At 51.4% G+C, this 27,150-nt stretch overlaps 2 protein-coding genes across 7 annotated transcripts in view; both read left to right on the forward strand.

Annotated features, from left to right (window-relative positions):
- The first annotated feature begins 8,661 nt into the window (after window positions 1-8,661).
- LOC119941684 (extensin-like) lies at window positions 8,662-19,344 on the forward strand. Its single transcript, XM_038762215.1, has 7 exons — window positions 8,662-8,693; window positions 9,255-9,267; window positions 12,905-13,021; window positions 16,059-16,225; window positions 16,343-16,461; window positions 17,577-18,058; window positions 18,589-19,344. Exons 1-7 carry the CDS (start codon window positions 8,662-8,664, stop codon window positions 19,342-19,344), a joined length of 1,686 nt encoding a protein of 561 aa, XP_038618143.1.
- A 314-nt stretch (window positions 19,345-19,658) lies between these two features.
- The window catches only part of MAP3K4 (mitogen-activated protein kinase kinase kinase 4), a 171,161-nt gene continuing 163,669 nt past the window's right edge, over window positions 19,659-27,150 (forward strand). For all 6 annotated transcript variants that reach the window (XR_005448619.1, XM_038742010.1, XM_038742029.1 and 3 more), the window contains exon 1: window positions 19,659-19,713. Coding sequence is in view for 5 of the 6 variants with exons in the window: in XM_038742010.1 (XP_038597938.1) it covers window positions 19,688-19,713 (26 nt within the window). In the remaining variant the exon portion in view is untranslated. The remainder of the gene's footprint in view (window positions 19,714-27,150) is intronic.

The raw sequence follows: 27,150 nt of genomic DNA on the forward strand, positions 1-27,150 counted from the left end.
GGATGTGGGAAAGGGGTCAGCAGAGAGAGGAAGACAAAATTGGAGCCCAATAAGTAAGCTGGCAGTAGAGGAGCCGCATGTGCCGGTTGGTCTGTAGATCAGGGAGGTGAGGTTGGGGGGGCTGGGATGATCTGGTAAGGAATTTCTGTTTGATGTGGAGGCTGGAGGTTCTTGAGTGTGTTGCTTATTGAGCAAGGGAGAATACAAAACTTTGTGTCCTTGGTTCATTCCAGCGCTTATAACAGTGCGTGGCACACAATAATAATAATAATTATGGTATTTGTTAAGCGCTTACTATGTGCCAAGCACTGTTCTAAGCGCCGGGGAGGATACAAGGTGGTCACGTTGTCCCATGTGGGGCTCACAGTCTTAATCCCCATTTTACAGACGAGGTACCTGAGGCACGGAGAAGTGAAGTGACTTGCCCGAAGTCACACGGCTGCCAAGCGGGTGGACAGCCACTGGAGGTTCTTGAGTGTGTTGCTTATTGAGCAGGGGAAAATACAAAACTTTGTGTCCTTGGTTCATTCCAGCACTTAGAACAGTGCGTGGCACACAATAATAATAATAATTATGGGTATTTGTTAAGCGCTTACTGTGTGCCAAGCACTGTTCTAAGCGCCGGGGAGGATACAAGGTGATCGCGTTGTCCCATGTGGGGCTCACGATCTTAATCCCCATTTTACAGACGAGGTACCTGAGGCACGGAGAAGTGAAGTGACCTGCCCGAAGTCACACGGCTGACAGGCGGCGGAGCCGGGATTTGAACCCAGGACCTCTGACTCCAAAGCCCGGGCTGTTTCCACGCTGCTTCACCAAAGTAAGTACTCACATAGTAAGCGCTTAACAAATACCACCGTTATTATTATTATTAGTGAGGAGACAAGGACTGAACTGAAAAATACGGTGGAGAATTTCCACAAAGCTGAAAAAGCCTACTTTTCCAAGCTCCTTGAGGGCAGGGTTTGTGTCCACTTCAATCAATCAAGTAGTCAATCAGTCAGTTGTATTTATTGAGCGCTTACTCTGTGCCGTGCACTATTCTAAGCGCTTCGGAGAGTACGCTATAATGTGGTCGGTAGACTCGCTCCCTGCCCATAGTGAGCTTAGAAGCTAGAGGACTGTATGTTAGTGTAATCGATTGAACTCTCCCAAGACCTTAGTACAGTGCTCTGCACACAATAAGCGCTCAAACAGTACCACTGATTGATTTGATAGTGATTGGATTTGATGAGGTGCAATGTTACCTCAGAGAAAAAGGAAAAAGAAGCGGGAAAGGGAGACAGACAGAGTCCTTCGGGCCGTAAGCTCGTTATGGCCAGGGAAAGTGTCTTCCAAGAACTCTCTCAAGCGTTTAGTACAGTCCCATGCACCCAGTAACCTCTCAAAAAATACCACTGGTGGATTGATGAAGATAAACTCTTCCACTGGACTGTAGGCCCCTCGAGGGGAAGGATCGGTTTTACTAATTATGTTGGATTGTACTCTCCCGAATGCTTAGTATAGTGCTCTGCACGCAGTAAGCACTCAATAAATACACCACTGATAGATTGATGAAGGTAAGCCCTTCTGCTACATAGTATGCTCTTGGAGGGCAAAGATTATGTCTTCCTCTATTGCTCATGTCTACTTACTCTACAAGCAGCGTGGCTCAGCGGAAAGAGCACGGGCTTTGGAGTCAGAGGTCATGGGTTCGAATCCCGGCTCCGCCACGCGTCTGCTGTGTGTCCTTGGGCAAGTCACTTAACTTCTCTGCGCCTCAGTTCCCTCATCTGTAAAATAGGGATTGACTGGGAGCCCCACGTGGGACAACCTGAACACCTTGTATCCCCCCCGGCGCTTAGAACAGTGCTTTGCACATAGTAAGCGCTTAATAAATGCCATCATCATTATTATTATTCTCCAGAGTGCTTAGTACAGTGCCTCTTACCGCTATTTGGAGATTACATGGTATAGAGGCTAGAGCATAAGTTTGGGAGTCAGAAGGTCATGGGTTCTAATGCTGGCTCTGCCACTTGTCTGCTGGGTGGCTTGGGCAAGTCACTTCACTTCTCTGTGCCTCAGTTCCCCCATATATGTTGCCAATTTGTACTTCCCAAGCGCTTAGTACAGTGCTCTGCACACAGTAAGCGCTCAATAAATACAATTGATGATGATGATATATAAAGCGGGGTTCAGATTGGGAGCCCCATGTGGGATAGGGACCGTGTCCAACCCGATTTGCTTGTATCCACCCCCGGCGCTTAGTACAGTGCCTATCACATAATAAGAGCTTATCAAATACCACAGTTATCATTATTATCACTACAACTGAAAGTGAGAGATACGTGTATACGTGTGCGTGCGCTCAGCCAAGGCTCCAGCAAACTGACCTGATCTCACCTAACACGAGATGGCTGCCCTAAGCGCTTAGTACAGTGCTCTGCACACAGTAAGCGCTCAATAAGAAGCAGCGTGGCTCAGTGGAAAGATCCCGGGCTTTGGAGTCGGAGGTCATGGGTTCAAATCCCGGCTCCGCCACTTGCCAGCTGTGTGACTTCGGGCAAGTCACTTCACTTCTCTGGGCCTCAGTTACCTCATCTGTAAAATGGGGATTAAGACTGTTAGCCCCCCGTGGGACAACTTGATCACCTTGTAACCTCCCCAGTGCTTAGAACAGTGCTTTGCACATAGTAAGCGCTTAATAAATGCCATTATTAATAAATACGATTGATGATGATGATGATGATGACAATAATAATAATTGCGGTATTTGTTCCGTACTTACTATGCGACAAGCGCTGGGGTAAAAAGCCAAACGGGCACAATCCCTGCCCCAGAAGAGGCTCACCGTCTCCCGATTTTGCAGTTGAGAAAACATCATCATCATCATCAATTGTATTTATTGAGCGCTTACTATGTGCAGAGCACTGTACTAAGCGCTTGGGAAGTACAAACTGGCAACACATAGAGACAGTCCCTACCCAACAGTGGGCTCACAGTCTAAAAGGGGGAGACAGAGAACAAAACCAAACATACCAACAAAATAAAATAAATAGGATAGATATGTACAAGTAAAATAAATAATTGTATAAATTATGCAATATATAAATATAGCTTATAAATTATGCAATAAAATTGCATCAGATCAGCCAGGGAGGATTGTTTTGGAGCTCCCTGTAACAAAACATTCAGTCCACTGGTTAGGCAACAGGGGCGTGTGGGGATTCAGACTCAGGGTCCGCAGTGTTTATGTGTTGTTTTCGGTGCCATGGATACGTTTCCTTGATCTCCAACAAGTTTGGCGCCTCTTTTAGGTTTTAATTTCCCTCATTTTTTCCTTCCTCTGACCCCTTCCCTGATCTCTGCCTGCCCTTTCCCTGGCGGCTGATCTCCCTCCTCAACGTTTAGTGGACCGAACCCTTCCTTCCCATCCGAACAGCCGCCCAACTGGTCAATCAATCAATCAATCAATCGTATTTATTGAGCGCTTACTGTGTGCAGAGGACTGGACTAAGCGCTTGGGAAGTACAAGTTGGCCACATATAGAGACAGTCCCTACCCAACAGTGGGCTCACAGTCTAAAAGGGGAAGACGGAGAACAAAACCAAACATACTAACAAAATAAAATGAATAGAATAGATATGTACAAGTAAAATAAATAGAGTAATAAATATGTACAAACATATATACATGTATACAGATGCTGTGGGGAAGAGAAGGAGGTCATCATCATCATCAATCGTATTTATTGAGCGCTTACTGTGTGCAGAGCACTGGACTAAGCGCTTGGGAAGTACAAGTTGGCCACATATAGAGACAGTCCCTACCCAACAGTGGGCTCACAGTCTAAAAGGGGGGAGACGGAGAACAAAACCAAACATACTAACAAAATAAAATGAATAGAATAGATATGTACAAGTAAAATAAAGAGTAATAAATATGTACAAACATATATACATGTATACAGGTGCTGTGGGGAAGAGAAGGAGGTCATCATCATCATCATCATCAATCGTATTTATTGAGCACTTACTGTGTGCAGAGCACTGGACTAAGCGCTTGGGAAGTACAAGTTGGCCACATATAGAGACAGTCCCTACCCAACAGTGGGCTCACAGTCTAAAAGCGGGGAGACGGAGAACAAAACCAAACATACTAACAAAATAAAATAAATAGAATAGATATGTACAAGTAAAATAAATAAATAGAGTAATAAATACGTACAAACATATATACATGTATACAGGTGCTGTGGGGAAGAGAAGGAGGTAAGACGGGGGATGAGGGGGAGAGAAAGGAAGGGGCTCAGTCTGGGCAGGCCTCTTGGAGGAGATGAGCTCTCAGTCATATATGTTGCCAACTTGTACTTCCCAAGCGCTTAGTACAGTGCTCTGCACACAGTAAGCGCTCAATAAATACGATTGACGATGGTAATCACGACTAGACTGTGGCATCAGCCTTCTCATCGACTATGCTCCTTTCCGCTGCTGCCGCTCAGTCAGTCGGTCAGTTGTATTTATTGAGTGCTTGAGTGCATAACAATAAACAGACACGTTCCCTGGCCACAGCAGGCTTACAGTCTAGAGGGCGAGGCAGACATTAATATAAATAAATTGCAGACGCGGACGTAAGTGCTGTGGGCCGGGGGAATGATTAAAGCGAGCAAGAAGGGAGTGGAAGAAAAGGAAAAGAGGGCTTAGTCGGGGAAGGCCTCTTGGAGGAGACGTGCCCTCAGTGAGGCTTTGAAGGTGGGATTTGGTCGGTCAAATCCGAGTCAAATCCGGTCAAATCCGAGTCGGTCGGATTTGAAGAGGGAGGATGTGGGCAGGACGTCGGCAGCGAGATAGGCGAGATCGAAATTCAGTGAGAAGATTGGCATTAGAGGAGCAGACTGGGCGGGCTGGGTTGTAAGAGGAGAGTAGTGAGGTGTGAGGTGAGGGGGGGGGGGGCGAGGCGATTGATAATAAATACGATTGATGATGATGATGAGGATTGACTGCTTTAAAGCCAGTGGTGAGGAGCTGCTCCTTGGTGCGGAGGTGGGCTCGAAGCAGAGCTCCAGTTCCTTCTACCTTCTCCTGACCCCACTCTGGGCTGCCCATTCCCCCTCTTCACTATTCCAGAGGGTGGAAGTGACCGGGACGCTTTGGCACACGATTCCCGTACAAAGAGAATAAGAGCAGGAACAGAGAAGCCGCATGGCCTAGTGGTAATAATAATAATGATGATGGCATTTATTAAGTGCTTACTATGTATATATATATATATATATATATATATATACTTGTATATATGTATATATGTTTGTACAGATTTCTTACTCTATTTATTTATTTTATTTGTACATGTCTATTCTATTTATTTTACTATATACTACATATATATATATACTTGTATATATGTATATATGTTTGTACAGATTTCTTACTCTATTTATTTATTTTATTTGTACATATCTATTCTATTTATTTTATTCTGTTAGTCTGTTTGGTTTTGTTCTCTGTCTCCCCCTTTTAGACTGTGAGCCCACTGTTGGGTAGGGACTGTCTCTAGATGTTGCCAATTTGTACTACCCAAGCGCTTAGTACAGTGCTCTGCACATAGTAAGCGCTCAATAAATACGATTGATGATGATGTGCAAAGCACCATTCTAAGCACTGGGGAGGTTACGGGGTGATCAGGTTGTTCCACGGCGGCTCACAGTCTTCATCCCCATTTTACGGATGAGGGAACCGAGGCCCAGAGAATAATAATAATAATAATAATGGCATTTATTAAGCACTTACTATGTGCAAAGCACTGTTCTAAGCGCAGGGGAGGTTACAAGGTGATCAGGTTGTTCCACGGCGGCTCACAGTCTCCATCCACATTTTACGGCTGAGGGAACTGAGGCCTAGAGAATAATAATAATAATAATGATGGCATTTATTAAGTCCTTACTATGTGCAAAGCACTGTTCTAAGCACTGGGGAGGTTACAGGGTGATCAGGTTGTTCCATGGGGGCTCACAGTCTTCATCCCCATTTTACAGATGAGGTAACTGAGGCACAGAGAGGTCAAGTGATGGTATTTGTTAAGCGCTTACTATATGCAAAGCACTGTTCTAAGCGCAGGGGAGGTTACGAGGTGATGAGGTTGTTCCACGGGGGCTCACAGTCTTCATCCCCATGGATTTGATTTATTGGTTTCCGTACTGCCTCCCCACCCTCTTAGCACAGATAATCTACGGTGAACGGAGCCGTCGGATATGAGTATGCTTTGCCTTTTTAAATGCCTGCAGACTCAGAAGTAAAAGAGACGCCCCCCGCCCCACCAATATAACTGGCCTTTTTTGCTAAACCATGTGTTGCCTCTTTCTCTCTCTCTGCTCTCCCTCCTCCTCCCTTCATTCTCCTCCCTCTTCCCCTCCTACTCCCCCCCACCCCCAGACCCCAATCCTCTTTTCCTCCTCCTCATTCAGTTTTTCCTTGAGAGGCCACCACTCTCTCTTAAAAGGCTGGCTTTCCTCCTTTGTTGAAGTAAGACCCAACTTTCCCAAACATGTGGGGCCCCCCCCACCGGCCGCCAACTTTTCTCCCTTTGTGATTTTGGAGGCCCCCCGCCTCCCAACTGGCTCCAGCTTTTGTTCGCATCCTCTGCCTGTATCTTGTGGCTACAGTTCCCGGACAAGGGGTCAACTGCTCCGCGGCGGAGACGGAAAAGAGACCGAAAGGAGAGACTGTTCTGCCGAAACCCCAACTTAAATCCTTCCCGTTCAACCGAGTCCCGCCGGACCTAGATGCTGGATGAATTGTTGGGGTGACTTGGTGTGAAAACGCGTCTACCAAATCTGCTGTATTGTCCTGAGCATTTAGTACAGTGTTCTGCACACAGTACGCGCCCAGGAAATACCACGGATTGAATTTCATTTCAGTTCGGTGAGAGGATGAAAGCATTCCGTCGGTTGAATAAATGGAGTAAGCAATGCTTCGTCAGCCCTTTGCACTGAGGCCTTTTAGCTCATTCCTCTCTTATGTTGCCTGGCCTGACCGTGAATCCGCTGCTCTCGCGTCATGAACAGACTGAAATGTTTGAACTCCTTTTCGCGGGCCTCTGCAGAGTTGGGCGGGACAGCAGAACAGCCAGATGGAGAGAAGAGCCCGGGTGGCTCGTAACGCCTTTGTCCTGGAAGCCTAGCGACCCATTCCGGGCGGCCAGACGGAGGGTTCGGGGAAAAGGAAACGCCCGGAGTAAACTAAAAAAAGAAAGCTTCCGAGGCCCAGTGGGATCAAGTCAAAGCCTGTGAGCCTACTGTTGTGTAGGGACCGTCTCTATGTGTTGCCAACTTGTACTTCCCAAGCGCTTAGTACAGTGCTCTGCACATGTAAGCGCTCAATAAATATGATTGAATGAATGAATGAATGAATGAAAACCCCACTCCCAGGATTGGAGGATAGCATATGGAACGGGTGTCTGTCCTGTCTGTGGATTACCTACCGCAGAAGCGAATGGCTCAGCAACTTTTTAACGGTTAAAACTTGAAAGTTAAACTTTTTATTATTTAATTTATTATTTAATTTATTTTTATTTATTTATTATTTATTTATTATTTAAACTTTTTAACTTTTTAATGGGTCTAGAATATGATATCACTTTGAGAGGTGCGTACCTTTCGACGCCAACACGGAGGGCTCGCACCTGGCTTTGGAGTCTGGAAAAATAAAAGTATAACGATCCCAGAATGCGTGGCTTTAGTTGGACCAAGTTATCAAGTTGGGTAACCTGCCCTGTTGGCGTTTCCAGGCGTTCAGGCAAGCAGGGATCTTGCAACCGCTTCAAACTGTTTGCTATGTAGTCTTGCGGATTTGAAGGCTTCCTTCCCAGAACCCCAGTTTTAGCCAGAAGTGAACCAATCAATCAATCAATCGTATTGATTGAGCGCTTACTGTGTGCAGAGCCCTGTACTAAGCGCTTGGGAAGTCCAAGTTGGCAACATATAGAGACGGTCCCTACCCAACGGTGGGCTCACAGTCTAGAAGGGGGAGAACCACTGAGCAAAGCTAAGGTTGTTAGGAGAGTTCAAGCCAAACTGGAATTAAACCAGACAAGTCGATCCTTGGCGCGGTTTCTATACCTCTTTTCAAGAAAATCCGCCAAGGACGGGTATTTGGGGAAAAAGAGTGAACAGGCTGCCATTTTAATGAGGTTGTGTTACTAACTGTGCAAAGCTACGCTTTATAATTGCAGGACTTAGCCAAGGGGTAGCCAAGGGGATGGATTTATCCTTATTATTTTTAACCACCGGAATGCTGGATAACAGAGTCCATCCTAGGACGAAGGCAAATACGCCTACCCACTTACTAAATGAAAGCTCTGTGAACGATCAAAATTTTTTAGGAAGTACTACATTAATCATCGCAACCATATTCTGACCACAGAGTCAGCGAAGAGGAAGTCGAGGGACAAGAGAGGCACAAATACATGTTTATAAAGACCGTGTCGTGGACAAATATTTGAACGTTTTTTTATAATCATCTTGATAATGCAGGCGAGAGAGAGCAAAATAAAAACGACTCATGACTTATTAAAATGATTTTAAGGAGGGTCAAACTAATATTTGGCCTTGTTAAAAACAGAGGATGACAGTCAGCTGATTGCGAGGTTCATCCACACTTAAAAGTTTTGAAGTGAAAAATTATGATGCGCTGTTTTTCCTCAATTGCTCAGAAAAGGTTGGTTGACAGTCAGGGAAAAAAATCACATTTTATTCTTTAAGGTTGACTCATTTTGCGTTGTTGATTATTTTGGTTTTGAAGTGGTATTGTTTCTGCTTTTTGGTTTGTAATCCTGGCTGTTTAGCAATGACACAATAAATACAATTGAAAGACCAACAGTGTATGAATTCATTTGCCTTTTGAGTGCTTACTGGGCACTAAGCGCTTGCGAGAGGACAATATAACAATGAACTGAATCATTCCCTACATCATGTGACTTATCCGGTCAGGTTATTCGGGACTATTGGGATGCACAAGTAAAAATGAATACCATATTAAGGAAGGAAAAGAAACCAAACTTTTTTTTTTGACTTCAGGATACAAACCCACGTGATCAATTCTGGTGAATTTATAGGAAATCTTGCTGCATGACTTTGAAGTGTAACCAAATAATTTAGCTTTAGAAGATAAGGCTGTTTTTCAGATCTTTATCTAAGGTCATTTAACATGATAAGCTGATTATAAGCAATTCCTCATTGACTCAAAAAAGCATTTTGACTATAATATACCCTTTTTTAGCACCAAAAGCAAGGTGAGAGTGTGAGCTTGAAATGAATCCTCGGGCTAACTCTAAACTCCGCTGATCAGTGTCACATCTTTCACCTCTGCTGTCTACGTTTCATAACTGAAACACTTCTACTTACTGTTTTTACTATTGCGGTGACTCGATTCTCTCATTTTATGCAGAGCGCATAAACTCAGGAAACCTGGAGCAAAGCCATCAGGCTGGAGCTTTGCAAATATTTACAACACCCCTACCCCAAGGTAGGGTTTTTTTATGGTATTTGTTAAATGTTTATTGGGGGCCAGGCACCGTTCTAACCAATGGCCCCAACAAGCCACCGACCAGAGAAATAGAAATCAATCAATCAATCAATCGTATTTATTGAGCGCTTACTATGTGCAGAGCACTGTACTAAGCGCTTGGGAAGTACAAATTGGCAACACATAGAGACAGTCCCTACCCAACAGTGGGCTCACAGTCTAAAAGGGGGAGACAGAGAACAGAACCAAACATACCAACAAAATAAAATAAATAGGATAGAAATGTGCAAGTAAAATAAATAAATAAATAGAGTAATAAATATGTACAACCATATATACAGGTAATCTTATATCTTAAGATTAATATCTTAATATAATCTTAATATCTTTCCGCTGTGGACACTCTACCCTAAGACATCCAGAAAAGCGTTGAGAGGTTGCAATACCTTGCTCCTTGTGTGAGCTCCTTGAAGATTTGAACGACACTCTGTCCATCGCCGTCCAGGACGTGACAATGAAGGATAAATCCCGGATGAGAGAGAGGAGAAGATTTAGTGAACACTGACAATTTGGGAGTTTCACCTCACAGTTTATCTGAACTTGTCTTTTCGTTCATTCATTCATTCGATCGTATTTATTGAGCGCTTCCTGTGTGCAGAGCACTGGACAAAGCGCCTAGGATGTACAAGTTGGCAACGTATAGAGACGGTCCCTCCCCAATCAATCAATCAATCGTATTTATTGAGCGCTTACTGTGTGCAGAGCACTGGACAAAGCGCCTGGGATGTACAAGTTGGCAACATATAGAGACGGTCCCTCCCCAATCAATCAATCAATCGTATTTATTGAGCGCTTCCTGTGTGCAGAGCACTGGACTAAGCGCTTGGGATGTACAAGTTGGCAACATATAGAGACGGTCCCTACCCAACAGTGGGCTCACAGCCTAGAAGGGAGAGACAGAGAACAAAACCAAACATATTAACAGAATAAAATAAATAGAATAAATATGTACAAGTAAAATCAATAAATAGAGTAATAAATACGTACAAACATATATACATATATTCAGGTGCTGTGGGGAAGGAAATCAATCAATCAATCAATCGTATTTATTGAGCGCTTACTGTGTGCAAAGCACTGTACTAAGCGCTTGGGATGTACAAGTTGGCAACATATAGAGACGGTCACTACCCAACAGTGGGCTCACAGTCTAAAAGGGGAGACAGAGAACAAAACAAAACATATTAACAGAATAAAATAGAATAAATATGTACAAGTAAAATAAATAGAGTAATAAATACGTACAAACATATATACATATATTCAGGTGCTGTGGGGAAGGAAATCAATCAATCGTATTTATTGAGCGCTTACTGTGTGCAGAGCACTGTACTACGCGCTTGGGAAGTACAAGCTGGCAACATATCGAGACGGTCCCTACCCAACAGCGGGCTCACGGTCTAAAATGGGGAGACAGAGAACAAAACCAAACATGCTAACAAAATAAAATAAATAGAATAGATATGTACAAGTAAAATAAATAAATAGAGTAATAAATACGTACAAACATATATACATATATTCAGGTGCTGTGGGGAAGGAAAGGAGGTAAGGCCGGGGGGATGGAGAGGGGGAGGAGGGGGAGAGGAAGGAGGGGGCTCAGTCCTATTTTTGTCAATCAGTGGTTTCTGTTATAATCATTATAATCATGGTATTAAGCGCTTACAGTGTGCCAGGCACTGTTCTAAGCGCTGAGGTAGGTACTATTCTATTTATTTTATTTTGTTAATATGTTTTGTTGTCTGTCTTCCCCTTCTAGACTCTGAGGCCGTTGTTGGGTAGGGACCGTCTCTATATGTTGCCATCTTGTACTTCCCAAGCGCTTAGTACAGTGCTCTGCACACGGTAAGCGCTCAATAAATACGATTGAATGAATGAATGAATGAGTTAATCAGATTGGACACAGCCCGTGTCCCACAAGGGGCTCACAGTCTTAATCTCCATTTACAGATGAGGCGATAGACCCATTCGTTCATTCAATCGTATTTATTGAGCGCTTACTGTGTGCAGAGCACTGTACTAAGCGCTTGGGAAGTACAAGTTGGCAACATATAGAGACGGTCCCTACCCAACAACGGGCTCGCAGTCTAGAAGACGCAGAGAAATGAAGTAATAGTAATAATTGCGGTATTTGTTAATGGCTTACTTTGTGCCGGGCACTGTACTAAGCGCTGGGCTAGAGGCAAGACGCGGTCCCTATCCCACATAGGGTTCACAGTCTGAACCCCCATTTTACAGATGAGGGAACCGAGGCCCAGAGAAGTGAAGTGGCTTGCCCACGGTCACACAGCGGACAGGTGGAGGAGCTGGGATTAGAACTCAGGTCCTTCTGATTCCCAGGCCCCGGCTCTACCCGCTCGGCCATGCGGCATTTGTGGAAGAAAATATATTAGGCTCCTTGCAGCTTCTGTTTTATGAAAAACATTGTATATTCATTGAGCCCCCTCCTTCCTCTCCCCTCCATCCCCCCCGCCTTACCTCCTTCCCTTCCCCACAGCACCTGTATATATGGATACATGTTTGTACGTATTTATTACTCTATTTTATTTGTACATATTTATTCTATTTATTTTATTCTGTTACTATCATCATCAATCGTATTTATTGAGCGCTTACTGTGTGCAAAGCACTGTATGTTTTGTTGTCTGTCTCCCCCTTCTAGCCTGTGAGCCCGCTGTTGGGTAGGGACCGTCTCTATATGTTGCCAACTTGTACTGCCCAAGCGCTTAGTACAGTGCTCTGCACACACTAAGTGCTCAAGAAATGCGATTGAATGAGTGAATGAATGAATTGAAAGTGTGGTTTTCTTCGTGTAGACTGTTTTGGAAGGCATAAATGTCCTTTTAAAATCAAATACAGTTATTCTGTTGGTCGAACCGCCACAGCCTGCTAGACGGTAAGTCCATCGCGGGGCGGGGAACGCGTCTACCGACTCTGTTGTGTGGTTCTCTCCCAAGTGCTCAGTACAGTGCTTTGCTGATAGTAAGCGCTCCATAAATGCCACCGATTGAACGAATGGACAAGGGCGGCGACTTCAAATCTGGATTTCCTGAGCCTTCGCCCTCAGCCCCCTTTTAGACTGTGAGCCCACTGTTGGGTAGGGACCGTCTCTCTATGTGGCCCACTTGGACTTCCCAAGCGCTCAGTACAGTGCTCTGCACACAGTAAGTGCTCAATAAATACGATTGATGATGATTAAATACGATTGATTGATTGATTGATTAAGCCCGGGGCCAGCGTGGGCCACAGCAAACCCTAGGCAAGTCAGGAGGGGACGATTCTGCCGACGGCTCTCCGCCTCCCCTGGCGCGCCTTTCTCGGCCTCGGTTTCTCCATCCGCACAGTGGGTTTGTGGGAGGGAATCGCGTGAAGCGTTCCACGAGCCAAGAAGCCACGACCTTTTCTCGCCCCAGCAGGGTCCCTGCGGGAGCCTCAAGGAGCCGGTTGCCTTGGACGGATTTGTGTTTTAGGAGTTTTCCCCAGCCCAGCCCCTGGCGTTGGCTCGAGCGGAGCTCCAGTGGATAGAGCACAGGCTTGGGAGTCAGAGGACCTGGGTTCTAATCCCGCCTCTGCCGCTTGCCCGCTTGCCGCTTTTGGACCGTGAGCCCACTGTTGGGTAGGGACTGTCTCTATATGCTGCCAATTTGCACTTCCCAAGCGCTTAGTACAGTGCTCTGCACATAGTAAGCGCTCAATAAATACGATTGATTGATTGATTGATTGATTGAACGAGCCAGGGCAAGTCACAGCTTCTCTGCGCCTTAATTCCCTCATCCGCAAAATGAAGAGTCAATCCCAGTGCTCCCTCCCACTTAGATTGGGAGTCCCATGTGGGGCCCGATTAGCTTGTATCTGCCCCAGTGCTTAGCGCAGGGTGTGGCACATAGTAAGCGCTTAACAAATACCACAACTATCATTATTATCATTTCTAAGCATACTCAAGCCTGGAATGGCCTCCCTCTGCCCATCCGCCAAGCTCGCTCTCTTCCTCCCTTCAAGGCCCTACTGAGAGCTCACCTCCTCCAGGAGGCCTTCCCAGACTGAGCCCCTTCCTTCCTCTCCCCGTCGTCCCCCTCTCCATCCCCCCATCTTACCTCCTTCCCTTCCCCACAGCACCTGTATATATGTATATATGGTTGTACACATTTATTACTCCATTTATTTATCTTACTTGTACATATCTATTCTATTTATTTTATTTTGTTAGTATGTTTGGTTTTGTTCTCCGTCTCCCCCTTCTAGACTGTGAGCCTGCCGTTGGGCAGGGACCGTCTCTGTATGTTGCCAACTTGGACTTCCCAAGCGCTTAGTCCAGTGCTCTGCACACAGTAAGCGCTCAATAAATACGACTGATTGATCGCCAAGATCCGCCCTTTCCTCTCCATCCAAACTGCTACCCTGCTGGTTCCACCTCTCATCCTATCCTGACTGTATATATGTATATATGTTTGTACATATACTGTGTGCTCTGCACACAGTAAGCGCTCAATAAATACGATTGATTGATTGTCAAACGGGGACGAAGACTGTGAGTCCCACGTGGGACAACCTGATTACCTGGTATCTAGTGCTTGGCACGTAGTGAGCGCTTAACAAATAGCGTACTAATAGTACAGCGCTCTGCACCTAGTAATAGACACCAATCAATCATATCTATTGAGCACTTACTGTGTGCAGAGCACTCTACTAAGCGCTTGGGAAGTACAAGCTGGCAACATATAGAGACAGGCCCTACCCAACAGTGGGCTCACAGTCTAGAAGGGGGAGACAGAGAACAAAACCAAACTTACTAACAAAATAAAATAAATAGAATAGATAGGTACAAGTAAAATAAATAAATAAATAGAGTAATAAATATGTACAAAACGTATGTTTCCCAAGTGCGGAGTGCAGTGCTCTGCACACAGTTAGCGCTCAATAAATAGAATGATTGCTTAGATCAGTGCTTGGCACATAGGAAGCGCTTACCAGATAGCATCATTCTTCTGATGATTGTTGTGTTTCCCAAGCGCGGAGTGCAGTGCTCTGCACACAGTTAGCGCTCAATAAATAGGACTGAATGAATGCTTAGAACAGTGCTTAGCACATAGGAAGTGCTCACCAAATACCATCATTACTATGACGATTGCTGTGTTTCCCAAGCGCGGAGTGCAGTGCTCTGCACACAGTAAGCGCTCAATAAATAGAATGAAGTGCTTACCAAATACCATCATTACTATGATGATTGTTGTGTTTCCCAAGCGCGGAGTGCAGCGCTCTGCACACAGTTAGCGCTCAATAAATAGGACTGAATGAATGCTTAGAACAGTGCTTCGCACATAGGAAGCGCTTACCAAATAGCATCATTACTCTGATGATTGTTGTGTTTCCCAAGCGCGGAGTGCAGCGCTCTGCACACAGTAAGCGCTCAATAAATAGAATGAAGTGCTTACCAAATACTATCATTACTATGATGATTGTTGTGTTTCCCAAGCGCGGAGTGCAGTGCTCTGCACACAGTTAGCGCTCAATAAATAGGACTGAATGAATGCTTAGAACAGTGCTTCGCACATAGGAAGCGCTTACCAAATAGCATCATGACTCTGATGATTGTTGTGTTTCCCAAGCGCGGAGTGCAGCGCTCTGCACACAGTAAGTGCTCAATAAATAGGATTGAATGAATGCTTAGAAGAGTGCTTAGTACCTAGGAAGCACTTACCAAATAGCATCATTACTATGATGGTTGTTGTGTTTAGTGCAGTACTCTGCACACAGTTAGTGCTCAATAAATAGAATGACTGCTTAGAACAGTGTTTAGCACCTAGGAAGCGCTTACCAAATAGCATCATGACTCTGATGATTGCTGTGTTTCCCAAGCGCGGAGTGCAGCGCTCTGCACACAGTAAGCGCTCAATAAATGGGATTAAATGAATGCTTAGAACAGTGCTTGGCACATAGGAAGCACTTACCAAATAGCAGCATTATTCTGATGATTGTTGTGTTTCCCAAGCGATTGTTGTGTTTCCCAAGCGCAGAGTGCAGCGCTCTGCACACAGTAAGCGCTCAATAAATAGGATTGAATGAATGCTTAGGACAGTGCTTGACACCTAGGAAGCGCTTACCAAATAGCATCATGACTCTGATGATTGTTGTGTTTTCCAAGCGCGGGGTGCAGTGCTCTGCACACAGTTAGCACTCAATAAATAGGATTGAATGAATGCTTAGAACAGTGCTTAGCACCTAGGAAGCGCTTACCAAATAGCATCATGACTCTGATGATTGGTGTGTTTCCCAAGCGCGGAGCGCAGCGCTCCGCACGCGGTGGGCGCTCAATAAGTAGGACTGAATGAATGAATGAAGGAAGGAAGGATGAATGAACGAGGTGACGCAGGTTGATTGACAGGGGCGCGGCGGCGGCCCCGCCCCCTTCCACAGGCCACGCCCCTTCCCGCGAGGCCACGCCCCCTAGACGCAGTGCTCGGTGCAGGCCACGCCCCCTAGACGCCACGGCCCCTGCAGGCCACGCCCCCAGAGGCCGCGCTCGTGCAGGCCACGCCCCATGCAGGCCACGCCCCCAGAGGCCGCGCTCCGCATAGACCACGCCCTCAGAGGCCACGCCCCCTAGAGCTCGCGCTCCGCGCAGGCCACGCCCCCAGAGGCCACGCTCCGTGCAGGCCACGCCCCCTGTAGGCCACGCCCCCTAGAGGCCGCCCGCGGCATAGGCCGCGCCCACTGCATGCCACGCCCTCACAAGCCACGCCCCTAGAAAAAGCCACGCCCCGTACATGCCACGACCCCTGCAGACCACGCCCCCCGACGCGGCGCTACGTACAGACCACGCCCATAGAGGCCACGCCTCCTAGAGACCATGCTCCGTGCAGACCACGCCCCCTGCAGGCCACGCCCCCAGACGCGGCGCCGCGTACGGGCCACGCCCATAGAGGTCACGCCCCCTAGAGAGACCATGCTCCGTGCAGGCCACGCCCCCTAGAGGTCATGCTCTATGCAGACCACGCTCCCTGCAAGCCACCCCCTAGAGACCTCGACCCTAGAGATCATGCTCTAGTCTTTTAGACAGTCTTTTAGACTGTGAGCCCACTTTTAGACTGTGAGCTCACTGTTGGGTAGGGACTGTCTCTATATGTTGCCAATTTGTACTTCCCAAGCGCTTAGTACAGTGCTCTGCACACAGTAAGCGCTCAATAAATACGATTGATGATGCTCCACACAGACCACGCCCACGCAGGCCACGCCCCTAGATGCCACGCCCCACCCATGACACGCCCCCAGTAGGCCACGCCCCCAGAAGCGGCCCCACCTGCCGACCACACCCACAGAGGCCACGCCCCCTAGAGGCCACGCCCCCTGCAGGTAAGAAGCAGCGTGGCTCAGTGGAAAGAGCCCGGGCTTTGGAGTCACAGCTCGTGGGTTCAAATCCCGGCTCTGCCAATTGTCAGCTGTGCGACTTTGGTCAAGTCATTTCACGTCTCTGGGCCTCAGTTCCCTCATCTGTAAAATGGGGATGAAGACTGTGAGGCCCCTGTGGGACAACCTGATCGCCTTGTAACCTCCCCGGTGCTTAGAACAGTGCTCTGCACATAGTAAGCGCTTAATAAAAACTATTATTATTATTATTATACTCTATACAGGCCAGGCTCCATTCAGGCCACGCCCCTCCCGGCCACGCCCCCTAGCAACACCCCTTCCTGCCCCGCCCCTTCCCCTAGCTACGCCTTTAAAAGCAGCGTGGCTCGATGCAAAGAGCCCGGGTTTTGGAGTCAGACGTCACGGGTTCAAATGCCGGCTCCGCCAACTGTCAGTTGTGGGACTTTGGGCGAGCCACTTCACTTCTCTGGGCCTCAGTGAGCTCATCTGTTAAATGGGGTTGAAGACTGTGAGCCACCCCCACCCCCCGTGGGGCAACCTGATGACCTTGTATCTCCCCCGGCGCTTAGAACAGTGCTTGGCACTGTAAGCGCTTAACCAATGCCATCGTCATCAACATCATCCTGGCCTGGCCCCGCCCCTTTCTCCCAGCCACGCCCCTCACTCGTGGCCCCGCCCACATACGGCCCCTCCCTCGTAGCCACGCCCACTTCCGGCTAGTCACGCCATCCCTCGCGGCCACGCCCACTTCCCCGTTAGCCACACCCCTCCCCCGTGACCCCGCCCACGCCGGCCCCCTCCCGACTAGCCCACACCCTCGTGGCCCCACCCACTTTTCGTTAACCACGCCCCTCCCGCGTGGCCCCGCCCACTCCAGGCTACCTCAGGCCCCTCGTGACCCCCACCCACTTTCAGTTGGCCACGCCCCTCTCGCGTCCCCGCCCACTCCCTGCCGAGCCATGCCCCTAGTGGCCACGCCCTCATCGTGCGAGCCCCGCCCTCGATGCCCCGCCCACTTTCAGTTGCCACGCCCACCCCTCGCGCCCCCTCCCAATCCCGGCGGGCCGCGCCTTCGTGGCCCCGCCCACTTTCCGTTAGCCACGCCCATCCTGGCTCCGCCCAGTTATGCCCCGGCCCTCTTCTGCTAGCCCCGCCCCTCGTGGCCCAGCCCACTTTCATCATCATCATCATCAATCGTATTTATTGAGCGCTTACCATGTGCAGAGCACTGTACTAAGCGCTTGGGAAGTGCAAATTGGCAACATCTAGAGACAGTCCCTACCCAACAGTGGGATCACAGTCTAAAAGGGGGAGACAGAGAACAAAACCAAACATACTAACGAAATAAAATAAATGGAATAGATAGGTACAAGTAAAATAAATAAAAAGAGTAATAAATATGCACAAACATCTGTACATATATACAGGTGATATGGGGAAGGAAGGGGGGAACTTTCCATCAGGCACACCCCTCCGTCGTGGCCCCGCCCACCCGCCGCTAGCCACGCCCTCCCTCATATCCCCGCCCACTTCTTGCACCGCCCTCTTCCGTTAGCCACGCCCCTCGTGCGTCCCGCTCACTTGCCGTTAGCCACGCCCCTCCCCCCGTGGCCCGCCCGCGTGAGCTAGCCACGCCCCTCATGCCCCGCCCACCTTCCGTTAGCCACGCCCCTCCCCCGTGACCCGCCCACTTCCGCCGACCACGCCCCCTTGGGGCCCCCGCCCGCTATTCGTCAGTCACGCCCCGCCCACTTCCGGTCCCGCCCTCTCCTCGCTCAGCCCCGCCCATGTGGGCCCCGCCCACTGTCCCGTAGCCACGCCCCTCGCTCGCGTCCCCCGCCCACTTCCGGCCCCCGCCCTCTTCTCGTTCAGCCACGCCCATGTGGGCCCCGCCAACTGTCCCGTAGCCACGCCCCTCGCTCTGCCCCCGCCCGCTTCCGGCCCCGCCCTCTTCTCGCTCAGCCCCCACCCATATGGCACCGCCCACTGTCCCGTAGCCACGCCCCTCGCTCGCGCCCCCGCCCACTTTCGGCCCCGCCCATGTGGGCCCCCCACTGCCCCGCAGCTACGCCCCTCGCTCGCGCCCCCGCCCGCTTCTCGCTCAGCCCCGCCCACGTGGGCCCCGCCCACTGTTCCGCAGCCACGCCCCTCGCTCGCGCCCCCCGCCCACTTCCGGCCCCGCCCTCTCCTCGCTCAGCCCCGCCCGTGTGGGCCCCGCCCACTGTCCCGTAGCCACGCTCCTCTTTCGCGCCCCGCCCATTTCCGGCCCCGCCCCCTTCTCGCTCAGACCCGCCCACTGCCCGTAGCCACGCCCCCCCGCTCGCACCCCCCGCCCACTTCCGCCAGCGACGCCCCTCGTGGCCCCGCCCACTTTCCGTTAGCGGCGTCCCTCCCTAGTGCCCCCGCCCACTTCCACTAGCCACGCCCCGTGGCCCCGCCCACTTCCGCTTGCGCCCCCCCACCTCCGCAGGGCCCCGCACCACCCCCCTCGCGTCTGCGCATGCGCGGCTGAGGCTCGCCGGCGCGCGCGCGCAGACGAGGTTTGTCCCGGCGCGGCCGCCGTCGTCCGTCGGCCGGTCCGTGAGGGCGGGCCGCGGTCCGTGTCCAAGATGGCGGCGCGGCGGCGGTGGCGGCGGCGGCGGGGGGCCCGGGCTCCGGCCTCGGCCCCGGACCCCGCCCCGGCCCCCGCCGGTTAGGACCGGCTCGACCCGCCATTCCCCCCCGCCGCCCCCCGACATGCCCGTCCCGGACTCATCGCCGCCATGGAGGACCAGCCCACGGACCCCAGGTAACCGCCGCCCCCTCAGCTAATCATTCATTCGTTCCTTCCGAGCCCTGCGCCTGGTAAAAAACAGCGTCCCGTCATTCGGCCCCACTACTTAGTGAGCGCCCCCTGCGCGCCGTTCGGTCATTCAGCCCCACTACCTAGTGAGCGCCCCCTGCGCGCCGTTCGGTCATTCAGCCCCACTACCTAGTGAGCGCCCACCGCGCGCCGTTCGGTCATTCAGCCCCACTACTTAGTGAGCGCCCACCGCGCACCGTTCGGCCATTCATTCAGCCCCACTACTTAGTGAGCGCCCACTGCTCGCCGTTCGGTCATTCAGCCCTACTACTTAGTGAGCGCCGACTGTGTGCGGAGCCCTGCGCTTGGAAAACAGCGTTCGGCGGTCATTCAGCCCCACTACTTAGTGAGCGCCCACTGCGCGCCGTTCGGTCATTCAGGCCCACTACTTAGTGAGCGCGCACCCTTCGGTCATTCAGCCCCACTGCTTAGTGAGCGCCCACCGCGCACCGTTCGGTCATTCAGCCCCACTACTTAGTGAGCGCCCACCGCGCACCGTTCGGTCATTCATTCGGCCCCACTACTCAGTGTGCGCCCACTGGGCGCCGTTCGGTCATTCAGCCCCACTACTTAGTGAGCGCCCCCTGCGCGTCGTTCGGTCATTCGGCCCCACTACTTAGTGAGCGCCCACCGCGCGCCGTTCGGTCATTCAGCCCCACTACTTAGTGAGCGCCCACCGCCTGCCGTTCGGTCATTCATTCGGCCCTACTACTTAGTGAGCGCCCACTGTGTGCGGAGCCCTGCGCTTGGAAAACAGCGTTCGGCCCCACTACTTAGTGAGCGCCCCCTGCGCACCGTTCGGTCATTCAGCCCCACTACTTAGTGAGCGCCGACTGTGTGCGGAGCCCTGCGCTTGGAAAACTGCGTTCCGTCGTTCGGCCCCACTACTTAGTGAGCGCCCACCGCGCACCGTTCTGTCATTCAGCCCCACTACTTGGTGAGCGCCCACTGTGCACCGTTCGGTCATTCAGCCCCACTACTTAGTGAGCGCCCACCGCGCACAGTTTGGCCATTCATTCTGCCCCACTACTTACTGAGCGCCGACTGTGTGCGGAGCCCTGCGCTTGGAAAACAGCGCTCCATCATTAGGCCCCACTACTTAGTGAGCGCCCACTGCGCGCCGTTCGGTCATTCCTTCAGCCCCACTACATAGTGAGCGCCCACTGGGCGCCGTTCGGTCATTCAGCCCCACTATTTAGTGAGTGCCCACTGCGCGCCGTTCGGTCATTCAGCCCCACTACTTAGTGAGCGCCCACCGCGCACCGTTCGGCCATTCATTCAGCCCCACTACTTAGTGAGCGCCCACTGCTCGCCGTTCGGTCATTCAGCCCTACTACTTAGTGAGCGCCGACTGTGTGCGGAGCCCTGCGCTTGGAAAACAGCGTTCGGCGGTCATTCAGCCCCACTACTTAGTGAGCGCCCACTGCGCGCCGTTCGGTCATTCAGGCCCACTACTTAGTGAGCGCGCACCCTTCGGTCATTCAGCCCCACTACTTAGTGAGCGCCCACCGCGCACCGTTCGGTCATTCAGCCCCACTACTTAGTGAGCGCCCACCGCGCACCGTTCGGTCATTCATTCGGCCCCACTACTCAGTGAGCGCCCACTGGGCGCCGTTCGGTCATTCAGCCCCACTACTTAGTGAGCGCCCCCTGCGCGTCGTTCGGTCATTCAGCCCCACTACTTAGTGAGCGCCCACCGCGCGCCGTTCGGTCATTCAGCCCACTACTTAGTGAGCGCCCACCGCCTGCCGTTCGGTCATTCATTCGGCCCTACTACTTAGTGAGCGCCCACTGTGTGTGGAGCCCTGCGTTTGGAAAACAGCGTTCGGCCCCACTATTTAGTGAGCACCCACTGCGCACCGTTCGGTCATTCAGCCCCACTACTTAGTGAGCGCCCACTGTGTGCGGAGCCCTGCGCTTGGAAAACAGTGTTCGGTCATTCAGCCCCACTACTTAGTGAGCGCCCCCCGCGCACCGTTCGGTCATTCAGCCCCACTACTTAGTGAGCGCCCCCCCGCGCACCGTTCGGTCATTCAGCCCCACTACTTAGTGAGCGCCCACCGCGCACCATTCGGTCATTCAGCCCCACTACTTAGTGAGCGCCCACCGCGCACAGTTTGGCCATTCATTCTGCCCCACTACTTACTGAGCGCCGACTGTGTGCGGAGCCCTGCGCTTGGAAAACAGCGCTCCATCATTAGGCCCCACTACTTAGTGAGCGCCCACTGCGCGCCGTTCGGTCATTCCTTCAGCCCCACTACATAGTGAGCGCCCACTGGGCGCCGTTCGGTCATTCAGCCCCACTATTTAGTGAGTGCCCACTGCGCGCCGTTCGGTCATTCAGCCCCACTACTTAGTGAGCGCCCACCGCGCACCGTTCGGCCATTCATTCAGCCCCACTACTTAGTGAGCGCCCACTGCTCGCCGTTCGGTCATTCAGCCCTACTACTTAGTGAGCGCCGACTGTGTGCGGAGCCCTGCGCTTGGAAAACAGCGTTCGGCGGTCATTCAGCCCCCACTACTTAGTGAGCGCCCACTGCGCGCCGTTCGGTCATTCAGGCCCACTACTTAGTGAGCGCGCACCCTTCGGTCATTCAGCCCCACTACTTAGTGAGCGCCCACCGCGCACCGTTCGGTCATTCAGCCCCACTACTTAGTGAGCGCCCACCGCGCACCGTTCGGTCATTCATTCGGCCCCACTACTCAGTGAGCGCCCACTGGGCGCCGTTCGGTCATTCAGCCCCACTACTTAGTGAGCGCCCCCCTGCGCGTCGTTCGGTCATTCAGCCCCACTACTTAGTGAGCGCCCACCGCGCGCCGTTCGGTCATTCAGCCCACTACTTAGTGAGCGCCCACCGCCTGCCGTTCGGTCATTCATTCGGCCCTACTACTTAGTGAGCGCCCACTGTGTGTGGAGCCCTGCGTTTGGAAAACAGCGTTCGGCCCCACTATTTAGTGAGCACCCACTGCGCACCGTTCGGTCATTCAGCCCCACTACTTAGTGAGCGCCCACTGTGTGCGGAGCCCTGCGCTTGGAAAACAGTGTTCGGTCATTCAGCCCCACTACTTAGTGAGCGCCCCCCGCGCACCGTTCGGTCATTCAGCCCCACTACTTAGTGAGCGCCCCCCGCGCACCGTTCGGTCATTCAGCCCCACTACTTAGTGAGCGCCCACCGCGCACCATTCGGTCATTCAGCCCCACTACTTAGTGAGCGCCCACCGCGCACAGTTTGGCCATTCATTCTGCCCCACTACTTACTGAGCGCCGACTGTGTGCGGAGCCCTGCGCTTGGAAAACAGCGCTCCATCATTAGGCCCCACTACTTAGTGAGCGCCCACTGCGCGCCGTTCGGTCATTCCTTCAGCCCCACTACATAGTGAGCGCCCACTGGGCGCCGTTCGGTCATTCAGCCCCACTATTTAGTGAGTGCCCACTGCGCGCCGTTCGGTCATTCAGCCCTACTACTTAGTGAGCGCCCACCGCGCGCCGTTCGGTCATTCATTCAGCCCCACTACTTAGTGAGCGCCCACCGCGCACCGTTCGGCCATTCATTCAGCCCCACTACTTAGTGAGCGCCCACCGCGCACCGTTCGGTCATTCATTCGGCCCCACTACTTAGTGAGCGCCCACTGTGTGCGGAGCCCTGCGCTTGGAAAACAGTGTTCGGTCATTCAGCCCCACCACTTAGTGAGCTCCCACTACGTACGCGCCGTTCGGTCTTTCAGCCCCACTACTTAGTGAGCGCCGGTGGTGTGCGGAGCCCTGTGCTTGGAAAACAGCATTCGGCCCCACTACTTTGTGAGCGCCAACTGCGCACCTTTCGGTCATTCAGCCCCACTACTTAGTGAGCGCCCACCGTGCACCGTTCGGTCATTCATTCTGCCCTACTACTTAGTGAGCGCCGACGGTGTGCGGAGCCTTGCGTTTGGAAAACAACATTCGGTCATTGAGCCCCACTACTTAGTGACCGCCCACTGTGCACCGTTTGGTCATTCATTCAGCCGCACTACTTAGTGAGCGCCCACTGTGTGCGGAGCCCTGCGCTTGGAAAACAGCTTTCGGTCATTCAGCCCCGCTACTTGGTGAGCGCCCACTGCGCACCGTTCGGTCAGTCAGCCCCACTACTTAGTGAGCGCCCACTGCGCACCGTTTGGTCATTCATTCAGCCCCACTACTTAGTGAGCGCCGACTGTGTGCAGAGCCCTGCCCTTGGAAAACAGTGTTCGGTCATTCAGCCCCACTACTTAGTGAGCGCCCCCCGCGCACCGTTCGGTCATTCAGCCCCACTACTTAGTGAGCGCCCACCGCGCACCATTCGGTCATTCAGCCCCACTACTTAGTGAGCGCCCACTTCGTACCGTTTGGTCATTCAGCCCCACTACTTAGTGAGCGCCCACCGCGTGCCGTTCGGTCATTTATTCAGCCCCACTACTTAGTGAGCGCCCACTGCGCGCCTTTCGGTCATTCAGCCCCACTACTTAGTGAGTTCCCACTGCGCACTGTTCGGTCATTCAGCCCTACTACTGAGTGAGCGCCCACTGCGCGCCGTTCGGTCATTCAGCCCCACTACTTAGTGAGCGCCCACTGCGCACCGTTCGGTCATTCAGCCCCACTACTTAGTGAGCGCCGAATGCGTGCGGAGCCCTGCGCTTGGAAAGCAGCGTTCCGTCATTCGGCCCCACTACTTAGTGAGTGCCCACTGCGCCCTGTTCGGTCATTCAGCCCCACTACTTAGTGAGCTCCCACTGTGTGCGGAGCCCTGCGTTTGGAAAACAGCATTTGGTCATTCAGCCCCGCTACTTAGTGAGCGCCCACTGCGCACCGTTCGGTCATTCAGCCCCACTACTTAGTGAGCGCCCACTGCGCACCGTTCGGTCATTCAGGCCCACTACTTAGTGAGCGCCCACTGCGCACCGTTCGGTCATTCAGCCCCACTACTTAGTGAGCAGAGTGTGCAGAGCACTGTACTAAGCACTTGGGAAGTCCAAATTGGCAACATCTAGAGACAGTCCCTACCCAACATCATCATCATCATCAAATCGTATTTATTGAGCGCTTACTGTGTGCAGAGCACTGTACTGAGCGCTTGGGAAGTCCGAATTGGCAACATCTAGAGACAGTCCCTACCCAACAGCGGGCTCACAGTCTGAAAGGGGGAGACAGAGAACCAAACCAAACATACTAACAAAATAAAATAAATAGGATAGATACGTACAAATAAAATAAATAGAGTAAAAAATATGTACAAACATATATACAGGTGCTGTGGGGAAGGGAGTGGTTTTCCGAGGGAAAAGCTGTCTGTGAAAAGGCGCGGGGGGCCGACGGCCACGTGCTGTGACTCCCACCTCCTCCTGTTCGTGGCCTTTTGGAGAGGCCAGCCGGCCCCCTGAGCGGCTACTACACTGTTTAAGTATTTTCCAGTGGCCCCCGGACCACCACCCGGCGCCACGACATCCGTTTCGTGGCGATTTTCCTCGGCCGAGAAGCCTCCCCGATGCTTTCTTCTCCACCGAACAGAGGTCCCGCAGCTTCTACCGCATTGACTTTTAGACCGTGAGCCCACCGTTGGGTAGGGACCGTCTCTATATGTTGCCAACAAGCGCTTAGTCCAGTGCTCTGCACACTGGAAGCGCTCAATAAATGCAATTGATGATGAGTAGATGATTGCAGGGTGTCCCACTGTGGCCTCATTACGGCATCAGCCTCCTCGCTGGTCTCCCTCCCCGGCTCCATTCTGCCGTCCAGATCGTTTTCCGAAAATGCCGAGCCCCGCGAGACTCCGGTCCTCTCCCCCTCAGTCGGGGTGTCTATCGAGTGCTTACTGTGTGCAGAGCATTGCACTAAGCGCTTGGGAGAGTCCAGCGAAACGGAGTTGATAGACACGTTTCCTGCCCACAGGTCTGCAGCCCGGAGCGGTTATCCCGTCGTCGGGGTGACGTGCAGTCAGTCAATCGACGGGATTTCAGGGGAAGCGGCGGAATCCATGGAAAATCACGCTTTACCCTTGGGAAATACGGAGTATCTAGAGTTTGGATTGGGGGGCTGTAACTGGCTGTCACCATCGTTGAAGCATGCGGGGCACAGAAAACAGAGTTAAAGGATGCAACTGATGCCTTCGAAGTTGACAGTCTAATGGGAAAGACACGCAGACATCAGCTACTAAAATATATAATCGATAAAAGTAAGAGCATAGATAGATAGATGACATTAAGCGCTTACTATGTGCCAAGCACTGTTCTAAGCACTGGGGAGGTTACAAGGTGATCAGGTTGTCCCCCGGGGGCTCACGGTTCTCATCCCCATTTTACCGATGAGGTAATTGAGGCCCAGAGAAGTGAAGCGACTTGCCCAGAGTCACACAGCTGACAATTGGCAGAGCCGGGATTTTGAACCCGTGACCTCTGATGCCAAAGCCCGTGCTCTTTCCATTGAGCCACGCTGCTTCTCTTTTAGACTGCTTTTAGACTGTGAGCCCACTGTTGGGTAGGGACTGTCTCTATGTGTTGCCAGTTTGTACTTCCCAAGCGCCTAGTACAGTGCTCTGCACATAGTAAGCGCTCAATAAATACGATTGATGATGATGTTATATAGATGCTTTGAAAAGAGAAGTCAGAAAAGTAGTTGGCTGTACATATGAGCCCCCTTCATCGGTATTAAGCATTTATTCCGTGTTTTTTGGTTGTTTTTTTTTTATATTTTATGGTGTTGGTGAAGCCCTTACTATGTGCCGAGCACTTTACTAAGTGCTGGGGTAGATTTATTCTGATGACTAGACACCTGTCCACGTGCTTTTTTTATTGTCTGTCTCCTACTTCTAGTCTGTGAGCCCGTTGTTGGGTAGGGACCATCTCCATATGTCGCCAACCTGTACTTCCCAAGCGCTTAGTACAGTGCTCTGCACACAGTAAGCGCTCAATAAATACGACTGAATGAATGAATGAATTTATGCATTCAGTCATTTGTTCCTATTTATTGAGCGCTGACTGTATGCAGAGCACTGTACCAAGCGCTTGGGAGAGTGCAGTCTAACAGTAAACTGACCCGTTCCCTGCTCACAACGAGCTTACATTCTAGAGAATTTGTACCAATCTGCCAATTCAATTCTGTCAATCTGCCAATTTGTACTTCCCAAGCGCTTAGTACAGTGCTCTGCACGTAGTAAGCGCTCAATAAATACGATTGAGGATGATGATAGAGAAGCAGCGTGGCCCAGTGGAAAGAGCCCGGGCTTTGGAGTCAGAGGTCATGGGTTCGAATCGCAGCCCCGCCAATTGCCAGCTGTGTGACTTCAGGCAAGTCGCTTCACTTCTCTGGGCCTCAGTTCCCTCATCTGGAAAATGGGGATTAGGACTGGGAGCCCTCCGTGGGACAACCTGGTC

The sequence above is a fragment of the Tachyglossus aculeatus genome, chromosome 2 (genome assembly GCF_015852505.1).
Source record: "Tachyglossus aculeatus isolate mTacAcu1 chromosome 2, mTacAcu1.pri, whole genome shotgun sequence".
NCBI lineage: Eukaryota > Metazoa > Chordata > Mammalia > Monotremata > Tachyglossidae > Tachyglossus > Tachyglossus aculeatus.

What these genes read in the sequence shown, in the direction of transcription:
- LOC119941684 (XM_038762215.1), top strand. Translation starts at nt 8,662, where the DNA reads ATGCGCTGTTTTTCCTCAATTGCTCAGAAAAG. An exon ending in CGGTTGCCTTGGACGGATTT is followed by an intron (nt 13,022 to 16,058) that starts GTGTTTTAGGAG and finishes CGGCCCCTGCAG; the next exon opens with GCCACGCCCCCAGAGGCCGC. An exon ending in CCGTGCAGGCCACGCCCCCT is followed by an intron (nt 16,226 to 16,342) that starts GTAGGCCACGCC and finishes CGACCCCTGCAG; the next exon opens with ACCACGCCCCCCGACGCGGC.